Source organism: Leptodactylus fuscus, chromosome 1 (assembly GCF_031893055.1).
Source record: "Leptodactylus fuscus isolate aLepFus1 chromosome 1, aLepFus1.hap2, whole genome shotgun sequence".
Taxonomy (NCBI): domain Eukaryota; kingdom Metazoa; phylum Chordata; class Amphibia; order Anura; family Leptodactylidae; genus Leptodactylus; species Leptodactylus fuscus.
Window position 1 is genome coordinate 339,848,589 of NC_134265.1, and position 19,731 is coordinate 339,868,319.

Below are 19,731 nucleotides of genomic sequence, written 5' to 3' on the forward strand. Positions count from 1 at the left end.
CCTGTGCTGGCTGGAAGCTCATTAGCATATGGATAAAAACTGACTGAGGCAATCTACATACTAAAGGTAGGTGTGGAATAGACTTTCTAAAGGCTATGCAAGGATGTGATTAGATAAAAATGACTTTTCCCAGTGATAGAGCCCCTTTAAGGCTACATTCACATCTGTATAAGGCAGTCCATTCTTCTGTTCCATTGGAGGACTGCAAAAATAGTGGGCATGAGTGGTGTCCAAGGGACACCCATTGATTATAGTGGGGTCTACAGGGTGCCGTAAGTTGTAGTTTGTTTGGGTTTTTTTTGTACTTTTTCGTCAGGCTATTTACAGACCTGTGCTGGACAGACACCTGGTGCAAATGTGAACTCAAAGTGTTATTCAGAGATACAGAAGTAACGTAGCTAGATGCTATTCTGCTATTCTGTTTCTGTAGTTTCCATTCCCCTTTCTGCTCATCTGTTCCCATACGGCTTGCCTTAGCGGTTGGAAATTGGGAACAGATATTCCCATTGGTAGCGATTTGCCGAGATGGGAATAACCTGATATTCAGTGGGCTAAATTGTGAATACAGCTCTGGACTATATTACGGCACAGGATAAATAGAGGACAACGCTAACTGCTAAAGCTACGGGTATTATCTGGATAAACTCTGTCATGAACAACATAACACTGAATTGTTGGGGTAATGGGGTGCTGATTTGCATTTTATATGGGACCCTAAAGGTTTGCATTGGAAATTCCTAAGAGATTCTTTGGAATTAGTTTTCTTCAGTAATAAGACTATATTTAAAGACTTTGGAAACTCGCTGACAGTTGAGAAGCCATCAATGAAACATGATTGACGAGATGAGAAAATCCCCCGCGCAGGTCATTAAAATCCTCACTGTCTTTGCTCCCTCAATAGCATTGTGATGAATTCATGGCACAAGCTTTCTGACTTTTGACAAACTTAAGAAACTTCAAGGACCCTTCAAGGGAAAGGTTAGCCATTATTATTTTGCATGTTACAACAAAACAATTTCCCATGCATACAAGTATAAGTGTAGCCATTGTATACAGTTCTGTTAATGAGCAAGTTCTTTCCCAAAGTAGCTGCCTATTATCCCGACAACTAAGAATAGGTCAGAAAGCGCATGGGAACAGATGTCCCATTTACTCAGACCGCTCTCTCCCACATAAGTATTAGACTGTAGGTAGTCACAACAATGGCATTGTGGAGGTGAATCTACAGAAATGGAATGGAACCATAGGAAATGTGCAATTACAGAAATTCAAGGGTTTTTCCCTTACGTATTAATGTGCTGTTTATATGAAGTCTATTCCAGGGCGACATCTATGTGACGTGTATTTACAATAGAGATCTATACGGATCAAGAAGAATTGGGACCTTCAAAAATATTCTTTTACACCCCAGATTTCACATTCCTCAGGGAATTCTTTGTGAAAGGAACCACCTGAATAAATGGCAACTTTACCTCCATGCTGGCAGGGGTGTAACTAGAGGGGGTGCAGAGGGTGCAGTTGCATCAGGGTCTTAGGAGCCTTAGGCCGGGTTCAGACAGAGTTTTTTGATCTGGAGTCAGAGGCCGCCTCAGATTCCAGACCAAAAAACCGATAGCCACGACTGGATGCCGGTGCAGTACACACTCCGATCCGGACTAGGCCTAAAGGTGAGAAAGTGTCTTCAGGCGGACGTCCGTGGCTGAACTGGCCGTGGAATCCACCTAAAGAAAGGGCATGTTGTTTCTTTTTTCCGCGAGCAGGAAAAAACCGCTCATGGAAAAAAGAAATGACCGGCACCCATATATTTCAATGGGAGACTTTTTTTACGTCAGGATTTTGATGTGGATTCCATGTCAATATCCAGACCAGAAAACCCCCGTCTGAACTCAGCCTTAGGGGTCCATAAGCACTGTTATCAGTATTGAGATTGCAGCTTCCATCTGGCCCATAATCCAAGGAGACCCACAGATTACCCAAACCACACTAAGGATGATTAAACTCCTTAGCACCAGTAACCATCACTATCCAGAATTCTCTGTAGGGATGAGGTAGGGGGTCCCGGACAAAAGATTGCATCGGGGTCCACAAGACTTTAGTTATGCTACTGCATGCTGGCATGGGACAATATGACATGAGTGACTCTTCCTTCCCTGCATTGTACATGGTAAGGCTATGTTCACAATATTGTCATTAATGTTCGTTGCTGTCATCCATCATAGGATGACAGCAATGGATACAGACTGTGCTTAGTCCATGTCTCTTCCCATTGACTCTAATGTAAAATGAACACTTTCTTCCTCTTCCATCATGTTCTTTTCCTGTCTTGTTGGACTTCTGATGTTGACTTGGGCTGTTCCTTACTGCTCAGCAACTGACGTGAACCTGTGTTGAGCTGAACATCATGTATCACAGCAAACATGGGTGACATTATGCCTGTATGAGTAGAGAGTACTTCTTGGCTACGACACTAGTGCACTCACTTGGATAGTGCCCTGTACTTGGATAGGTAGATCCAGCCTGGAGTAAAACATAGTAGGTTGGAGAGGGCCCTGGCTGCTACATATAATTTGCCATTGGATGGAGGTGACTAAATGACTGGTGCAATGACTTTTCTGAACAACAATGTACTGGATTACTGGATGGAAGTGGGATCCACATTTATCAGAACTTTGCAGCACATGTCATGAATGCCTAAGATGGCAATACCTGCACCCAGGGTGTAAGATCGGGGCCCCACGGGACGTAAAGGCTGCGATTTTTCCCGGACACGCTGCAATTTGCAAAGCCGTTGCGGCTTTGCAAATCGCAGCATGTCAATTATATCTACGGAAACGCCGGCGGCTTTCCCGTAGATATAATGTTAAGAGAAAGTCCGCAGAGGAAAACTCTGTGAACTTTCTCTTAAAAGCGCTGCGGAAAGAACCGCAATGCGTTCACGCAGCGGTTCTTCCCGCAGCACTTTAGCGCTGCGGATACGGCCCGTGGGGCCTTAGCCTAAAGCAGTTTTTCCTCCTAATTAATTGCAATCCTCTTATATGTTACCCCCTCAGGTTCCAGGACCTGACCGATACGATCACATTCATTTATTTTTGCAAATATTTTTCTAACCAAGGCCAAAAAAAAAGTCCAGGATTCTCTCAATGTGCAAAAAACAAGCAGTCCGTTTCCTCTCTGTTCAGACCTGCCATGCTTCATGCTTATTCAACAGGAAAATTAGGCCTGCTAATAATGCCACGCACTGCCCTTGGATATCATCTCGGAGCCTGGAATAAAACAATTCATATGCAGCTCCTCCGTCCTGCATGAATGAAGTCATTTGCAATGCAAAGTTTGTCCACTAATAACAGGGGGCGACACCACTTGACCTTCATTACGCTGACCTTCTGGAGTGCGGAGAACATATCTGTGCTAATTACCTCCTGCACCGGCCTACAACAAGTATATCGCTGGTCTCCTCATGAAGAAAATCCATTGGAATGAAAAGCAGAAAATTCAACCTGGCAGGATCCCTGCTGCTAATCTGGCACCAGGTGGTCACCCACACTTTAATACATTATTCCAATTAATTATTTAGCGTTTCCATCCATTTTTATTTTCGTTTACGAGCGTCCATAATAAATGGATGTGAGGGATTAGTTAAACATTCATAGCAGGGAACCACAAATCCAATGGCATCAGTATCAGCCTGATGATATATATATATATATATATATATATATATATATATATATATATATATATATACTGCCGAGTATATACCAGACAACACACTGTGAATGTATAGAAAGGTGCCCCGGTAGCGATGAATGAGGTTCCTTTCTTTCAGCAAAAACCCACTTCAAATTAGGCTGCATTTAGAAATAAATTGTGAGTAATGAGGGGGGCTTGTGTGCTGGATTCCATTGTGAGCCAGATCCCAGGGGAAGCCGAGCTCAGCCTCTATATTGATGACAATGGCTAGTAGTGAGTGGCAGGGAGCTCCTCTCATTAGCTGCCTTGTGACCCTGGGGGCTGGGAGTGACAGCCGGGGGGCTCTAGCAGGCTGCCAGACATGCACAGAGGGAGACCACCGCAGGATGACTGCACATGAGAGAAGGCAGGAGCAGCCCTCAACTTCAGATAGACCCCAACCCCAGGTTTCCCAGTTAGCTCTTAGCTGCTGCAGGCTATAGGCAGCTCCAAGCACTTATGTCAGGTCCTGAAATCCCTGCTCTGCACTGGAATTTCCTACAAACCCAGCAAGTTACTGTGCGAATTCTGACCTGCTCCTGTTTGCTCTGCCCCTACAGAGGTCAGACTGCAAGTGAGAGAAAAAACAGCAGCACATATACCAAAGCCCTGGAACTATAGGAGACACAGAACAGAGCCACCAAGTAATGCCATGTCCTGAGATCACCGCTCACAAGTGCAATGCCTGAATTCTGACCATGCAGACGTGAGGGACCAGCACAAGACCCCCCATCACTGGAGCACTCTGTGCTGGATGTGCATAGGATGCAGATTCTCGGACTGAATGACCTGACAGTCTCTTCATGTGCCACATGCCCTCCTGTCTTGATTCCAATGCTTGCCATGTATATGGACCTCAATGGGTGATTTGTAGACCCCAGATCTAGGCGCACAGGGACAACTTTTCTTCTTTACTTTGGCAAGTGTGGAGTAACTATGAGGTTACTGGGATGCTACTTGATGCTTTCCTTCTTTACTTGGGGCAATGCCAGGGCACAGGGGGAGTACTGTCATGGATGGGTGGACGCTGCTGGCAATTACCAGGCAGGATTCCAGTGTCCTGAGGATTTTGATACTGCGGATGCTACTATCTGTTGTGGCTCCTGCTCATTGCGCTATTGTTGTGCAGCGTCAGATGCCAGACTGGAACAAGGCAGCTGTACCAATGACAGGGAGCTGGAGAATACTGGAGTCACTGCACGTGAGTATCAGTATACTGCATGGCATAAGTCATCCATGGCACTACATGTCCCAGCATAGCACACGCTATTGTTTGGTTGCACTGGTTGCAGAAGAAAAACTTTTCCCAATAACAATATACTATGAACCCTACATAACTGGTCATAGATATAAAGGCTTAGCACGGATAGTTCTTTGTTATTATTATGAGAATAGTTACCTCTAATAAGAAGTTGTTTCTCTCATTTATGGGACACTTGGGCTAAAACTACTGTGTAGGAGAGACTTACAGTATTATTGTTTAGTGTTCACATCTGGGTTGGAGGCTGCTGTATGATTTTTTTTCTGGTTAAATGTCAGGCTCCAAGGATGAAACCTGGCGCACTCCATTATTGTCAGGTGCTGTTGGTATCTGCCATGTCAGGGATCCATCACTTCTGTTATCTTTTTTATTCTGCTCTTACAACGGTGCAGAAAAAGCAAAAATAACCAATGCGGATGTGAACGGAGCCTTAGTTACCCTGTTACCCCTGTGGTTGGTATAACGTAGGACATTAACCAGTGGTCAGCACTTATTAACAGAAATGGCATAAGAAATTCTGCTTATAGAAGAAATATTCTCCAGCAAAATACATGAGACATTATTATACTGACCAGCATGAAAACTAAGTATCCAAAGTACAGAAAATATCCAAAGTGGCCAGAGTATAGAAAATATCCAGAGTATAGAAAATATCCAGAGTATAGAAAATATCCAGAGTATAGAAGATGTCATAGTGGATTAGATAATCCCATAATAGAAAAAGGTGCAATGCAAAGAACATTGACAAGACTGGTAGACACATACATGTCCAAATAATGGCCAAGTTATAGATAGCATGATAAAAGAGGTCCAATAAATTTAAAAAGTGAGTAAAATGGGTTCATCCATCTATCTATCTATCTATCTATCTATCTATCTATCTATCTATCTATCTCCTATCTATCTATCTATCTATCTATCTATCTATCTATCTATCTATCTATCTATCTCTCTCTCTCTCTCTCTCTATCTATCCAGTCATCTATCTATCTATCTATCTATCTATCTATCTATCTATCTCCTATCTATCTATCTATCTATCTATCTATCTATCTATCTATCTATCTATCTATCATTTATCCATCCATCCATCTATCCATCCATCCTAAATGGCATAATGCAGGGATGGTATGGATTACAATACAGATTTTGCCCAAGAGTCTCTGGTCATATCTACCTATCTATCTATCTACCTATCTATCTATCTCCTATCTATCTATCTATCTATCTATCTATCTATCTATCTATCTATCTATCTATCTATCTATCTATCTATCTATCATGTGCACGTGTGGCAGAGCTGACCTGTCATACGCCACAATAAGGTGATATATTGGTATATCTGTGGCGTCACCCAGTACTGTAGATCAGCCTAATACTGTACCTCATCTAGCTCAGTTTACATCACAATCCAGCTCTGCTACCTCCACACATACAATATACACATACATCTAACAAATGCATCGTTCTAGAGCATAGATTCCCTTATATAGGCGCTCTTAGTATTTATACAAGTACAGTATATTTTTATATCTAAATCCTCAAAATCATGCAGAAAAAAAATAATCTTTTCTTTGTGAGCCCCTGGCACAGCCTCAGTCAGTCGTAAATTTCTGTAAAACCACTTGAGTTAAGCAATGCATAGAATCTCTTGTGCAGCAATGTGCAGTGCGCTAACCAAATTACCTAGGGTGAGGCCTGTAATACTATCCCCAGACCTCCTGTACAATACTTCACAGCAAAATAGTCCCCGCGGACGCCTTTTATGCCCTGTCTGAAGTGTATTTTAATATGTACAGTGCAAAGGGCCATTAATTTTAAGCTGTGTGACAGAAGTAGCACTATGGCTGATAATGTTAGATAGAATTTCATACAATAATATCCTTATATTATATGCCTAGAACAGATATGGCCTTACAACAGGCTCGCCTATAGGGGCCATTGGTGGAATAGGTGACTGGCTACATACATGAGCCATGAATACGTCTGTGTCTAATAATGTTCTTGCTATTAGCTTCCCCGGGGGTTCTTTAAAATCACCCCATAATATGTATTTGTATACAGGAGGTTAGAATAGGTATATACGAATACATTCTGTGTCTACAGGACCTAGGTAGGCCTTTGTGTCTCAATGGTAACAGACTTCGAAAAATCACTGCAGAATGACGCCACTCACAGGATTTGTTTGTAGAATGGAACCATAGAGACACATAGGTCAGTCATTCTACATAAGAGCAGTGGACACTAAACATTAACATTGATATTCATGACACGAACACCTCAAACACACAGTGCAGATTACTTTTACTTCTAGTGTATTGGTATCATACGTGCTGGTGGCACTGAAGTGGTTAACTACTGGGATCTGAGATTTTTGTGGATCCCAGAAGTTGCCGTAAGACTGCTTTGTGTAATATGTAGGGACGTTGTCTGTAAAGTGCTGTGGAATATGATGGCGCTATATAAGCATAATAAATAAATAGGGATGTTAAAGAGGACCTTTCATGGTTTGGGGCACAGGCAGTTCTATATACTGCTGGAAAGCTGACAGTGCTCTGAATTCAGGGTACTGTCGGCTTTCCTGTTCTGTGCCCTGGGTAAAGCACTATCGGTCCCGGTACCGTAGCGCTTTATCGTCAGAAGGGCGTTTCTGACAGACTGTCAGGTATGTCCTTCTTCGCAGCAGCGCCTATAGCGCTGTACAGTGTGAGCGGGGAGGAACGCCCCCTCCCTCTGCTCACAGTGCTCGCCCATAGACAAGTATTATCAGGAGGGGAGGGGGCGTTCCTCCCCGCTCACACTGTACAGTGCTATAGGTGCTGATGTGGAGAAGGACGTTCCTGACTGACTGTCAGGAACGCCCTTCTGACTGTGAAGAGCTACGGTACCTGTATTGATAGCTGTTCACCCAGTTTCTGCAGAGGAGTGCTGCGTCATGTTACTGAATCAGCCATCAAAAAGTGCTGATTCATTATTTCTCAACATTTCAAAGCCACGGAGGTGTTGCTATAAGGATGAAAGGGGTCGTTCAGGACCTGAACTTTTTTTTTTGATACTGATATATACTTGATATATGGCTTCTGGCAGCTTCTTTAAAGGGGCTCTATCAGCAAAATTATGCTAATAGAGCCCCACATATGCGTGAATAGCCTTTAAAAAGGCTATTCAGGCACCATAAATGTTATATTAAACCCCGGTCTTAAAGCCCTCTGGTTCCGTGTCTTCTTCCGTCTTCTTGTCTTCAAATCTCACGCCTGCGTAGTAGCGCTTCCCTCCGGAGCACTACTGCGCAGGCTCACTTGCCAGTCCCATAGAACTACACGAGCGTACTGCACAGTCGCGAACTGCCATTAAGTAAAATGGCGAGTGAGCCTGCGCAGTAGCGATCCGGAGGGAAGCGCTACTACGCAGGTGCGAGATTTGAAGACCTCACGCCGGAAGAAGACCAATAGGAGGCCGGCAGAAGAGATGGGACCAGAGGGTGTCGCTCCAAGAAGACAGAAGAGGCAGGCGTGCCCGAATATGATGCGGCATCGTGCATCACCGCCCCCCGGTGCACGTTCAGGTAAGATTTGCATATATGTTTTTATGCTTTTATTTAAAAACGGGACCGGGGGTTAATATAATATTTACGGTGCCTGAATAGCCTTTTTAAAGGCTATTCACGCATATGTGGGGCTCTATTAGCATCATTTTGCTGATAGAGCCCCTTTAAAGGCCCCTCTGCAACATACTGTATGTATTATAACTCACACTTGACAGGTGGGGACCTCATTATAGTGCTACATTAAAGGGGTTGTCCATGATTTTTTATTTATTGTCTATTCCTAGGATAGGCCATAAATATCTAATTGGTGGGGGGCTGACAGGTGACCCCCACAAAGATCAGCTGCTTGGAGATGCCTCCAGTTTGTGTAGGATACAGTGCATGGAGCTGGAAGCATTTGGCTTCATGCCCTGTATAGTAGCCAGGTGCTGGTACGGCAGTTCCCATTGAACTGAATGAGGCAGATTTGCTAAAATTGATTTTTTTTTTTTTGCGCCACTCGCTCTTTTTTTATCATTTATGGCAGTGTACTCGCGTAAATAATCCCTGATCCATCAGCTATGAGCTGGCAAGATTTCAGTGCAGAGGAATAAGGCGATGTACGTCTTGTCATAAATGAAGCACAACCTATGCCAGGGCAGGAGATATGAAGACTGACATTTATATATCTACCCCAATGAGAGCTGAGCTGCAGTACCGGCGCCTTGCCTCTGTAAGGGGAGCAGAGCCAACTATTTCTGGCACCGCGTACTGTATAGTACACAGACTGGAGGCTCCTTTGAACAGCTAAGGATTGGTGAGAAAAATAAATAAAAAAATTCATGGACAACTCCTTTAAGAACCTTACATGCATTAAAATTAAGTCAGTTAGAACCACCTTCCTGGGGCCGTCCTGGCATTTCCCTAACAGAAGATATTCGGGTAAGAAGGACTGTCGTCTTGAATTTCAATACCCAAGGATTTTTTTTTTTTTTTTTTAGTGGGGTAAGTTGTCATCAAAAGTCCGTGGCAGTGGATTTACCCCTGGCTGAGATCCTACAGCTCGTGACAGATCTTTGTTACTTTACTTTTTTCTATTTAACTCATATCTATCTAATATTTCTATCTATCTATTTGTATAGTATCTATCTGCCTATAGTATCTGTCTCTCTAGCTATCTCATATCTATCTATAGTATCTGTCATGTATCTATTATCTAATTATTTGCAGTATCTCCTATCTATCTATCTATCTATCTATCTATCTATCTATCTATCTATCTATCTATCTATCCATGCCTAGCTCAGTTTGGTCCACACCTCCTGTATTTCCCTATGGTCATTTCCTCCTCTAGGGCCGCCATTCTGTCTTTGGTGGATTCTGTTAGGCATTGAGCTGACCAGGAGCCATACTCTACTGAATAGACTATAGTATCGCTCAGGCAATATGCCCTATATGTGGAGGGACATTTACTCAGTCATTATATGATATTAGAACTGGTAATAGTCTCTCTGTTCCTGCGTATGGCGGGAGTCAGTAAAGAAACACAGTGGTAGACATAGCGGTAGGCCGACTTCACCGGGATGTTTTACTTGGAATGTGTCAAACTGGCCTTGCAAATTTTATAGAAAGCAGGCCGTCTGACATGTTTAACTCCTGGGCTGCTAGACAGATGTGAGGTTGTAGTAAGCCAGTCATGCTTCACATAGTGGAAAGCGCCTTCATATAATGGAGAGTGGTTAGAAATGCAGAGATGTCACTTGATGGTCCCGTGTCCCAGTGCAAAATCTGTAACAGGGCCCCCTTTCTATAACATACCATCTATGATACTAGTGACTTCTTATGTAGCAGAGGAGCCTCTGACCGCTCATGTGATGGCTACTTCTGAATCCCCTACAACAGGGCTAGACAACCTCAGCATGTCAGCTGAAACTACAACTCCCAGCATGCTTACTTGTTATAGAGTTCTTGTAACTCCCATAGAAGTGAATGGCTGGTGCTGGGAGTTGCAGCTTTTGACCACTGCCTGCCCTACAGTCTCTCCCTTGCAAGCAAAGCTTAAAATTGTGGCTTACAGCTAGGGCTATGGACCATGTGCCATACAACATCGCGACAAATGATTGTGAATGGGATTGTGCTACTGACATGACAGTTACAAAAAATTGCATCGCTGTCTATGGTTGTCAAATCACATGCAACCAAAAATTGAGACCTGTGGATGACGTGATAGGTTTGCACATTGACTGTTCTTATTAACCACCAAAATGCAGCTCTAAAAAGTTCGGCGACCGCAAGTCGCACACTTGGTTTTGGCCACATAACTTGTCTTTCTATTGGATGACGTTTCTTGGACGAGCCCTTTCTAGTAATTGGCTACTATGCAAAGAGCACTCTAGATACGCCACTTCACACACAGGGTGTTATATTAGGACAGCCTTTACCTTTGACAGGACAGAGCATATGTATTAACACTTGTATTTTAAGGAATTTGCACCACTGGAATTTTTACACTGTGGATTTTGCAAAAAAATAATTTAAAAAAAAATTATCTACACCAAATTAGTGGCAATACCCCACCAATGTCCCACGTAGAGCGCAGGCTGCAGGCTGCTTAATTACATTGTCTACCGCATGTACATGGATGTTTATAACACCCCATTCACATGCATATGGTATTTTACTGAGGATTTTGGATGCACAATTCTGCATCAAAACTCTCCAATCGTTCTACCACATGGGAATTCACTTAATAACTTCTGAATCTTTGTGTAAGATCTTTTCTTGTAAATTGAACTTGGGTTCACATGGTGGAAAATGAAAAGAAATTTCTCTTCATTTTCCACCGCCATATTCGGTCACAGCCTATGACATCAGCATTATGTGGCAGCTTATTAGACCTGGATGAACTGGCCTTGTCGACAGGGACCCCCGAGCTGCAGAATCTCTGGCTGAATCAGTCGTGGATTCTTTGGCAAGGTCAAGCAGGACACCTATTTTTTTTCCCTCTAAATTGTTGCTTCGGTTGGTGAGAGATTACTGTTTTTGGCAATATTCAATTGAGCTCTCTGGAATGATATGCTGGACACCCTTTAACATGGCCATACACATTCAACTAATGTGGTCTGAAACAAGTCATGTGACATCAGAGGTCTGTGCTCAAGGGTCATGATTGCACCAAACAGCTGACTGACCAGTGTGTTTGCTGTTGGACAAGATACTCCTGTGCTTGCGATTGGTAGGGCCCCTTTGGTGAGACTTCCAATGACCTATGATCTATCCTTTGGTATCAGGAACATATAGAATTTAATGATAATGTCAAATACAACACAAGGATTGTCTTACCTCTCAGATTTTCACCATACTTATATTTAGGAAGCATGATTTTGGGTTTGGAGGTATATCACAGACTACTACCTTATATTTTCACCATACATAGAGCAGATGTCCCCCAGATCTTCCCGAATACACTGCCATTCTAAGTAATACAGAATAATACATTTATATTAGAAGTTTTTGATAGTTTTATTCTGGTTGGTACAATATGAATAAACCAAATGGACATCTCATGCCACAATGGACAAACAAGTTCTTGCTTTCGAAACTTTTTTGAACTGTGAATTTTGAGGAATGGTACTACCGTATGCATTGATATAACATGTAGTTCTTACACGCTATAACATGTATTGTGTTACACTGTGATCTTCAAGCGTCATATCTGTAGTAAGGTTAGTATAGGAGGGTTATTATGTTTGTGCTAGTTGTCCATTCAGATATCTGTCGACGTAATCCATAGCTCATAGTTCAAAGAAGCGTGACATCTTATCCACAGACAACTATATATAGTGGGGGAATTTAAAGGGGCTCTATCACTGGAAAAAGTCATTTTTAACTAATCACATCCTTGCATAGGCTTTAGAAAGTCTATTCCACACTTACCTTTAGTATGTAAATCGCCTCAGTGGTTTCTGAATACGTCCGTTTTTATTCATATGCTAATGAGCTTCCAGCCAGCACAGGAAGTTCCCAGCAGCACTCGTCTCTCCTATTATCTCCTATGTGTGTGAGGCAAACAGGAAGCTGAGTCATCATCAGCAGCAGCAGCAGTCTGTGCTCATAGGAAACAACAGGAGAGGAGTGCACGATGTATCGTGCACCAGTCTAATTAGCATATGAATAAAAACGGACTTATTCAGAAACCACTGAGACAATCTACATACTAAAGGTAGGTGTGGAATAGCCTTTCTAAAGGCTATGCAAAGGTGTGATTAGTTAAAAATGACTTTTCCTAGTGATAGAGCCCCTTTAATAAACCTGAAAACAGACGTATATATGGCGCATCTTTGATGCATGGCAGCCATTTACGGCACAGATGTACTACTTTGTTGTTGTTTTTTTTTGTCATTTTTTTTTTTTTTTTTTTTTAGAAAGTTGGGATGTGAAGGGTAGGCTGAGAATTATAGCTGATATCTACACCAGGGCTTGGCTTGCATAGCTTTCAACTTTGGCTTATGGAATCTGGTGAGCTAACACCAGAATTCTTAAGAGATCAGAGCCTCTCCGTTCTAGTGTATCTCACACCGGTGGCGGTATTATTTAAGACTGGGTGAGAAATACCAGGCTTAATAACCCCCCCCCCCCCATTGTGTATAATTTTGGCCTTCTTACTACCGGCAGTTTTTTACACAATGTGCATTAGAAAATTCCATTCCAGTAAATGATTATACTATGGGGTCTCTTCAGATCCCGTAGTATAATAGGTGGGGATCCAGGGGAGGTGACAAAACAAAACTATTATATTCTTATTTCCTCAGCTCTTTGGGCCTCCATACAGCATACGGTGCTGGTGACGTCACGCTCCCAAGTTCACCGCTGAGGCCTGTGATTGGACCACAGTCATGACATAGGCATACCGAGCACCATGTCATGACTGGGGACACTGAGTGAGAGCGCCATACACTGCGAGGAGGCCCAAAACCTCACATGTCCAATTATAATATTCTAAGGTCTGAAGAGACCCCAGGATATAATAATTTCACTTCCGGTTCTATCTGAACTTGTTGGACCCGAAACAAATCAGGGACCCCAGCTGCCTGAACCCAAAACAAATCAAATCTTGGGGTGATCAGTGATCTAGTACAGTAAAATAACACCATTCCTTTTGATACAGAATACAATTTTTTGGTGAATTTATGAATTTATGACTTCTTTATTCAATGTTTGATTTGGCAGTAAGAAACATGCCAGCCATGCCCGGTGCATACAGTCACCTGGGGTAAATACGAGGGGATGTTGCAGATGTGTTACACAGAAGAGCAATATGATTCTTGTGTGGGTAAAGGAGATTTCTCAGCATGTTTTATACATGTGTTTCTCCTCCTGCCCGTGTTGATGTTGGAACACAACGCTGCCTCATTATTTATGGTGTGAAAGTGTTCACTTCCTGCTCACAGGCTCAGGTAGCTTAGCAGCTTGCCTGGAGTAGATGGGACATATGAGTCAGGCAGCCGGTAGGGTGCAGACCATGAAGACTACAAAATCTACAACTTGCTTCACAGTTACACGATAAACATCAATAGTATATTGCATGTAAAGCACTCAATCATTTCAGAATTAAAAAACTATCATGTTTATAAAGTTGCAGAATTCATGAGCATTTGTCTGTACCGCAGTAATACAGAGGTGTCCACCATTATTTAGGATTGAATAGGGTTAAAGACTCCAATGAAACAAGTTAGCAAAATTTGTAATAGGTTGGAATACACAAAAAAATATTGGGTCACCGAACATTGACACATATACTATAGACATCTCATGACACAATATTGAGAAATGATGTGTATCAAGAGATGTCTTGAAGATATGTTGAGTCAAGTACTGTAAGGACATCTGAATATAATGATATACTTGCTTATTTTTGTCTCTTCCTCCTTTTCCGCCCTCATCCCACCTACTTTTTGCTCATCTTCAGCTTTGTACACTTGTGGCATCCTCTAAATCCGCTTCATGAAGTAGTCACCTGGAATGGTTTTCAATTATAAAGCTGTGCCATGTCAAGAGCTAATTCATGGAACTTCTTCTCTTCATAATCTGTTTGAGACAATGAATTGTGTTGTGCAGAGATAGGATTGGTGCACAGTTCCATGCAATGTTTAGCCGCATTCAGCTACTGTTCTAACCCACATTATGGGAAAAGCCACTCAACTAAGTAAAGAAAAATGACAATCCATAATTACTTTAAGACGTGATGGTCAGTCATTCTGGAAAATTTAAAGAACTTTGAAGGTATCCTGAAGTGCTGTTATGAAAACCATTAAATACTATGATGAAATTGGGTCACGTGAGGACTGCTCCAGGAAAAGACGAATGCAAGAATCAGGCCTGTAAGGTGGAATTGCTGTAAAGAAGGCACTACTGAGGAACATCAACAAGAGAATTGCTTGGGCCAAGAAACACAAGCAATAGACTGACCAGTGGAAATCTATACTTTGGTCTGACGAGTTAAAATTTAATATTTTTGGTTCCTCCCACCATGTCTTTGTAAGGTGCATAAAATGTCAGTGGATGAGTTCTACAAGTATGGCTCCCACCACAATATTCTTTAGCAACGTACCAACTCATCTGGATTGCACTTAGTGGGACCACCATTTGTTTTTCAACAAGACAAACCCACCACACATCCATCTATAGAGTGGTTATTGGACAAAGAAGGCAAAAAATTATGGAGGGCTTTGATAACATGGTCTTCACAATTACCTGATCTAAACTGTATTAAAGGGGTATTTCCACGTTGCATACTCACCAGTCTTCACTGCTGTAAAATCTTCTTTCTTCCTGGTTTCTTGCGTCATTTGGTGGGCGGGGTTTCACATGCAACCTGCAGTTTAGCTCCGCACACAAATTAGCATATAGCTCTGCCCACCACATAGCGTGATCCTATGGGGCAGCTGAAGGGCCTGTGATGTCATCAAAGGTCCTCAAACAACTCTATATGCACAATATTGGACTATGAAGTACAGGCAGCAGCAACTCCATTCTGTGTTACATACAGAGACTGCCTGTCTCTGCCATAATGAACACAATTGAATTAGCTAGCCTGATAAGTGGGAGAACAGATGACGAGTTCAGAAATGAAAGCAGCTCCTCTCCCCTATCTGAGAGCAGGAAGCTAGGTCACATGGTGTAGACACAGGAATAGCTAGAAACATAGGCTCGCTCCTGTGCACTTAGCCCCTCCTCCCTCCCCCTGAGAGCAGGCAGATACATCACTTGACTTTTGAGCAGATAAGTCAAGGGCTGTGTCAACAATGAATTGAATAAAGTAAGATAGTGGACAAACAAAGACGTTTTGCTGAAGCAGTGTATTTAGGAAAAGTCTTACATCCACATTAACAAGCAGTATAGATAGGATCCTTGTGATGGGACAACCCCTTTAAGATTTGTCTGGAATGAGTTGGAACAGAGTGTGAAAGAAAAGCAGTCATGAAGTCCACGGCACCTCTGGGAACTCCTTCAAGACTGCTGGGAAACCATTCCGGGGACTACTTCATGAAGCTTATTAGGAATGCTTTGGGCTTTAGATGCTGCTTTGAAGAATCTACAGTAAATAAAATATATAACCATCAGAGCTGAACACTGTTGGAACTGTATACCAATCTTACATCTGCATAAGTGATGATCTCAAACGCATTATGAATACAAGAAATTCCACAAATTAACCATTCAAGGTGACTACTTCATGAAGCTGAGAATGTCAAGAGTGTGCAATGTTGCATTTAAAGCAAAAGGGGGCTACTTTGGATGAACATAAAAGACAACATATTTTGATTTAACACTTTTTGTTTCTTACAAATGTGTTACTTGACAATTTTAATTTCTTACAAAAAAAAAAAAGAAGAAAAACTTACAAATTGAAAATGTGCATCCAAGCTTTTGACTGGTAGTGTAGGTTCAGGCCTTCCTCTGCAGGTCCCTACTTCCAGCTGTATCGTTTTGTTGTCTCTGTTGCCCTCGTGTACGCGCCCTTCGTCCTAACACGATAATGATTTGTATAAAGCTCGAATACCACTCTAAGTGGAAAATCTGTGCTACATTGGGACATCTGGAGTATGGCAAATATTTCTCATATGACAGGTCATACACAAAGCCATGGTAGCATGCAGTTAACATTCTTAGCCGTGTTGGGCAAAAACAGGACACACCTGTTCCCATTCAGAACTTGCACTATTGTATTTCTAAGCTAACAGATTAGGATAGACTTCCTTGAATTTAATATCATCTTACATGTTACCATTTTATTTTGCAGAACCGGTATACGTTCCATTCCTCGTTGTTGGGTCCATATTCATTGCCTTCATCATCGTGGGCTCCCTGGTTGCTGTCTACTGCTGCACATGTCTAAGACCGAAGCAGACATCTCAACAGCCAATGAGATTCACCTTACGCAGTTACCCCCCCGAATCCCTGCCTATGATATTGACCAGTACTAATCTAAGGACTCCATCTAGACAGTCCAGCACTGCGACCAGTTCCACCTCTACCGGGGGATCGGTACATAGACTTTCCTCTTCCAGAGCAGATCCTGGTTATCTAGTCACATCACCTCCACCTCCGTATTCTTCAGCACATTCCATCCATCTTAATTCTACATCTACATTTCTGGTGCCCACGCAGTACTTTTCATACCCCCTTCAAGCGGATGGAAACTCAAATAAGAACTGTCCTGATTTTCGACAATAAGACTTTTTGGAAAAAAAAAAAGTGGCAATCCTTTATTTTTGTGGACAGTTTGTGGAATACAGGATGAATGATACAGAGTATACAGTTTTGTACATTTATGTAGAAACATAATGTTGTACAATATCTAGAAACTTGTAATCTTGTGCAATAGAAGGTGTATAATATAGCCAACATTTACTTTCCTACTGCTGAAAAAAACTGCTGTAGTAGTCGATTTGCTTCCGTTTGTTGGACAGTGAAGGTCCCTAAAATTAACTATAATATTTTGGATCTAATAGGCTGTACATTTTGTACATAAAAATGGAAAACCTTAATAAAATTCAGTAAATTATACTTTGTGTGGGATTGTGACTGGGGTTGAGTGATCGTGTTCGGAAAAGATCGGATTCCGATCGGCGATTGAGAAAATTTCACGATCGCGATCGGAATGACGAACACGATCTTTTTAGGTGGGATCGAGATCGGTACTATTTCCCACAATGCTTTGCTTAGCCTTCACACTGCGTATACGCTCCACTCATTCTGAGCAGAGTGTATACTCAGTGTGAAGGCTCCGCTGCAGTTCCATAGGAATGAATGGAAGCAGCCGGCACACAGCCTTAACCTCCTGCACGCCGGCTGCCTCCATTCATTGCATATTCAGTATTAAAATGTACTCCAATACAAGATCCAATACACATAAATGTACGATAGAGATGCGATTTACTATCTTACAGAAGAAGATTTTGAAATTGGCTACTTCCAAATTCTACTGTAAATCGAAGTATCTCGGGATTTTTTAGGAATTATGTTTGGAAATGTACCCATTTTATTCCCCACTTTACAGTGCTATTGAAATTAACACTATAAGTATTAGAGATGAGCGAACAGTAAAATGTTTAAGATTCGATATTCGTTTCGAGTAGCCCCTCAATATTCGACTACTCGAATCAAATATTGAACTCTATTATAGTCTATGGGGGGAAAATGCTCATTTCAGGGATAGGCAACGTTTGATCAAATTATACTTACCAAGTCCACGAGTGAGGGTCGGGCTGGATCTTCCGAGAAGTCTTCTCCTTGCAGCGTCCCCGCGGCGTCTTCCGGCTCTGAATTCACTCTGCCAGGCATCGGGCCTGGGCAGAGCCGACTGCGCATGCCCGCACTACAAGCACTACAAGCGGACATGCACAGTCGGCTCTGCCCAGGCCCGATGCCTGGCAGAGTGAATTCAGAGCCAGAAGACGCCGCGGGGAAGCTGCACGGAGAAGACTTCTAAATTTAGGAGAAGAACCAGCGTTGATTGGCCGACTGTATAGCATTCGGCCTATCAATGCTGGTTCTGCATCAAACTTTTACATTCGAACAGCGAGTGGTACTCGATTGAGTACGAGTATTTCAAATACCGTAGTATTCGATCGAATACCTACTCGATCGAGTGCTACTCGCTCATCTCTAATAAGTATATAAATCTACAGTATAATAAAAAGAAATTAAAATCTGGCATATTTTATGACCCAACATATAATAATATAATTTGTTAGTTTTCCACAATTTTTTCCCCCCCGTTATAAAACTATACATTTCTAACATACATTTGACAATGGCAGCTTTCTCTTTCCTGTATTTTGCACATATACTATATATTTGACCCGGGGTAATGAAGCAAAAAGGGATTACAACATAAAAAAAAAAAAAAATAGAATTCTGGATTGAAATTTTATTTTTAGTAGTGTAATCAAATTGAAAATTTTAATGCAATATAAAATGTCACAGAATATTAAATCAGGATTTGGCTAATTTTTTTATTTCCATGCGAGATGCAGAACTAATCAATGGGAATAGCAAATATTGTTAGAAGTCATTGCTGGGGTGACACTAGTTACTGAAGACATGGGTTCACATACTTTTTTTTTTACCCAGGGACATTTAATTACTAAATTAATAAAATGATAAATGATTCATGTTTTTGTGCGATTCAATGTATTTGGTCCTCTTATATGGCTTAAATAAAGATTTGATCAATGAATTAAGTCATTTACCATATATACTCGAGTATAAGACGACTTTTTCCAGCACATTTTTCATGCTGATAAAGCTCTCCCTGTCCCTGTGTGCCCCATATAAGGGCTACTAATATGTGAGACACATGAGGGGACTAATGAAGGACCTTAATTATGAAGATACCTAATTATTACCTCCATATGTCCCACATATCCGTAACTCTTATGTGAGGCACACAGGGGGTTAATGTGAGGGACATGATGGGGTTAACTGCTATTACTATGATCCCCATGGAGTTACTAAGCTGTAATGCACATGACCAGACTTTATCTGCAATGGTGGATTTCCCCCCCTCGGCTTATACTCGAGTCAATAAGTTTTCCCCGTTTTTTTGTAGTAAAATTAGGGGTCTTGGCTCATATTCGGGTCGGCTTATACTCGAGTATATACAGTACTTCAAATTTAAGAAGCTTAGATTACAAGCTTTGTGGTACTA

At 41.9% G+C, this 19,731-nt stretch overlaps 1 protein-coding gene across 1 annotated transcript; it reads left to right on the plus strand.

Annotated features, from left to right (window-relative positions):
* Window positions 1–4,292: 4,292 nt before the first annotated feature.
* SHISA3 (shisa family member 3) lies at window positions 4,293–17,555 on the plus strand. The gene is made up of 2 exons (XM_075261625.1): window positions 4,293–4,930; window positions 16,819–17,555. Exons 1-2 carry the CDS (start codon window positions 4,666–4,668, stop codon window positions 17,250–17,252), a joined length of 699 nt encoding a protein of 232 aa, XP_075117726.1. The 5' UTR covers window positions 4,293–4,665; the 3' UTR covers window positions 17,253–17,555.
* The last annotated feature ends 2,176 nt before the right edge of the window (window positions 17,556–19,731 follow it).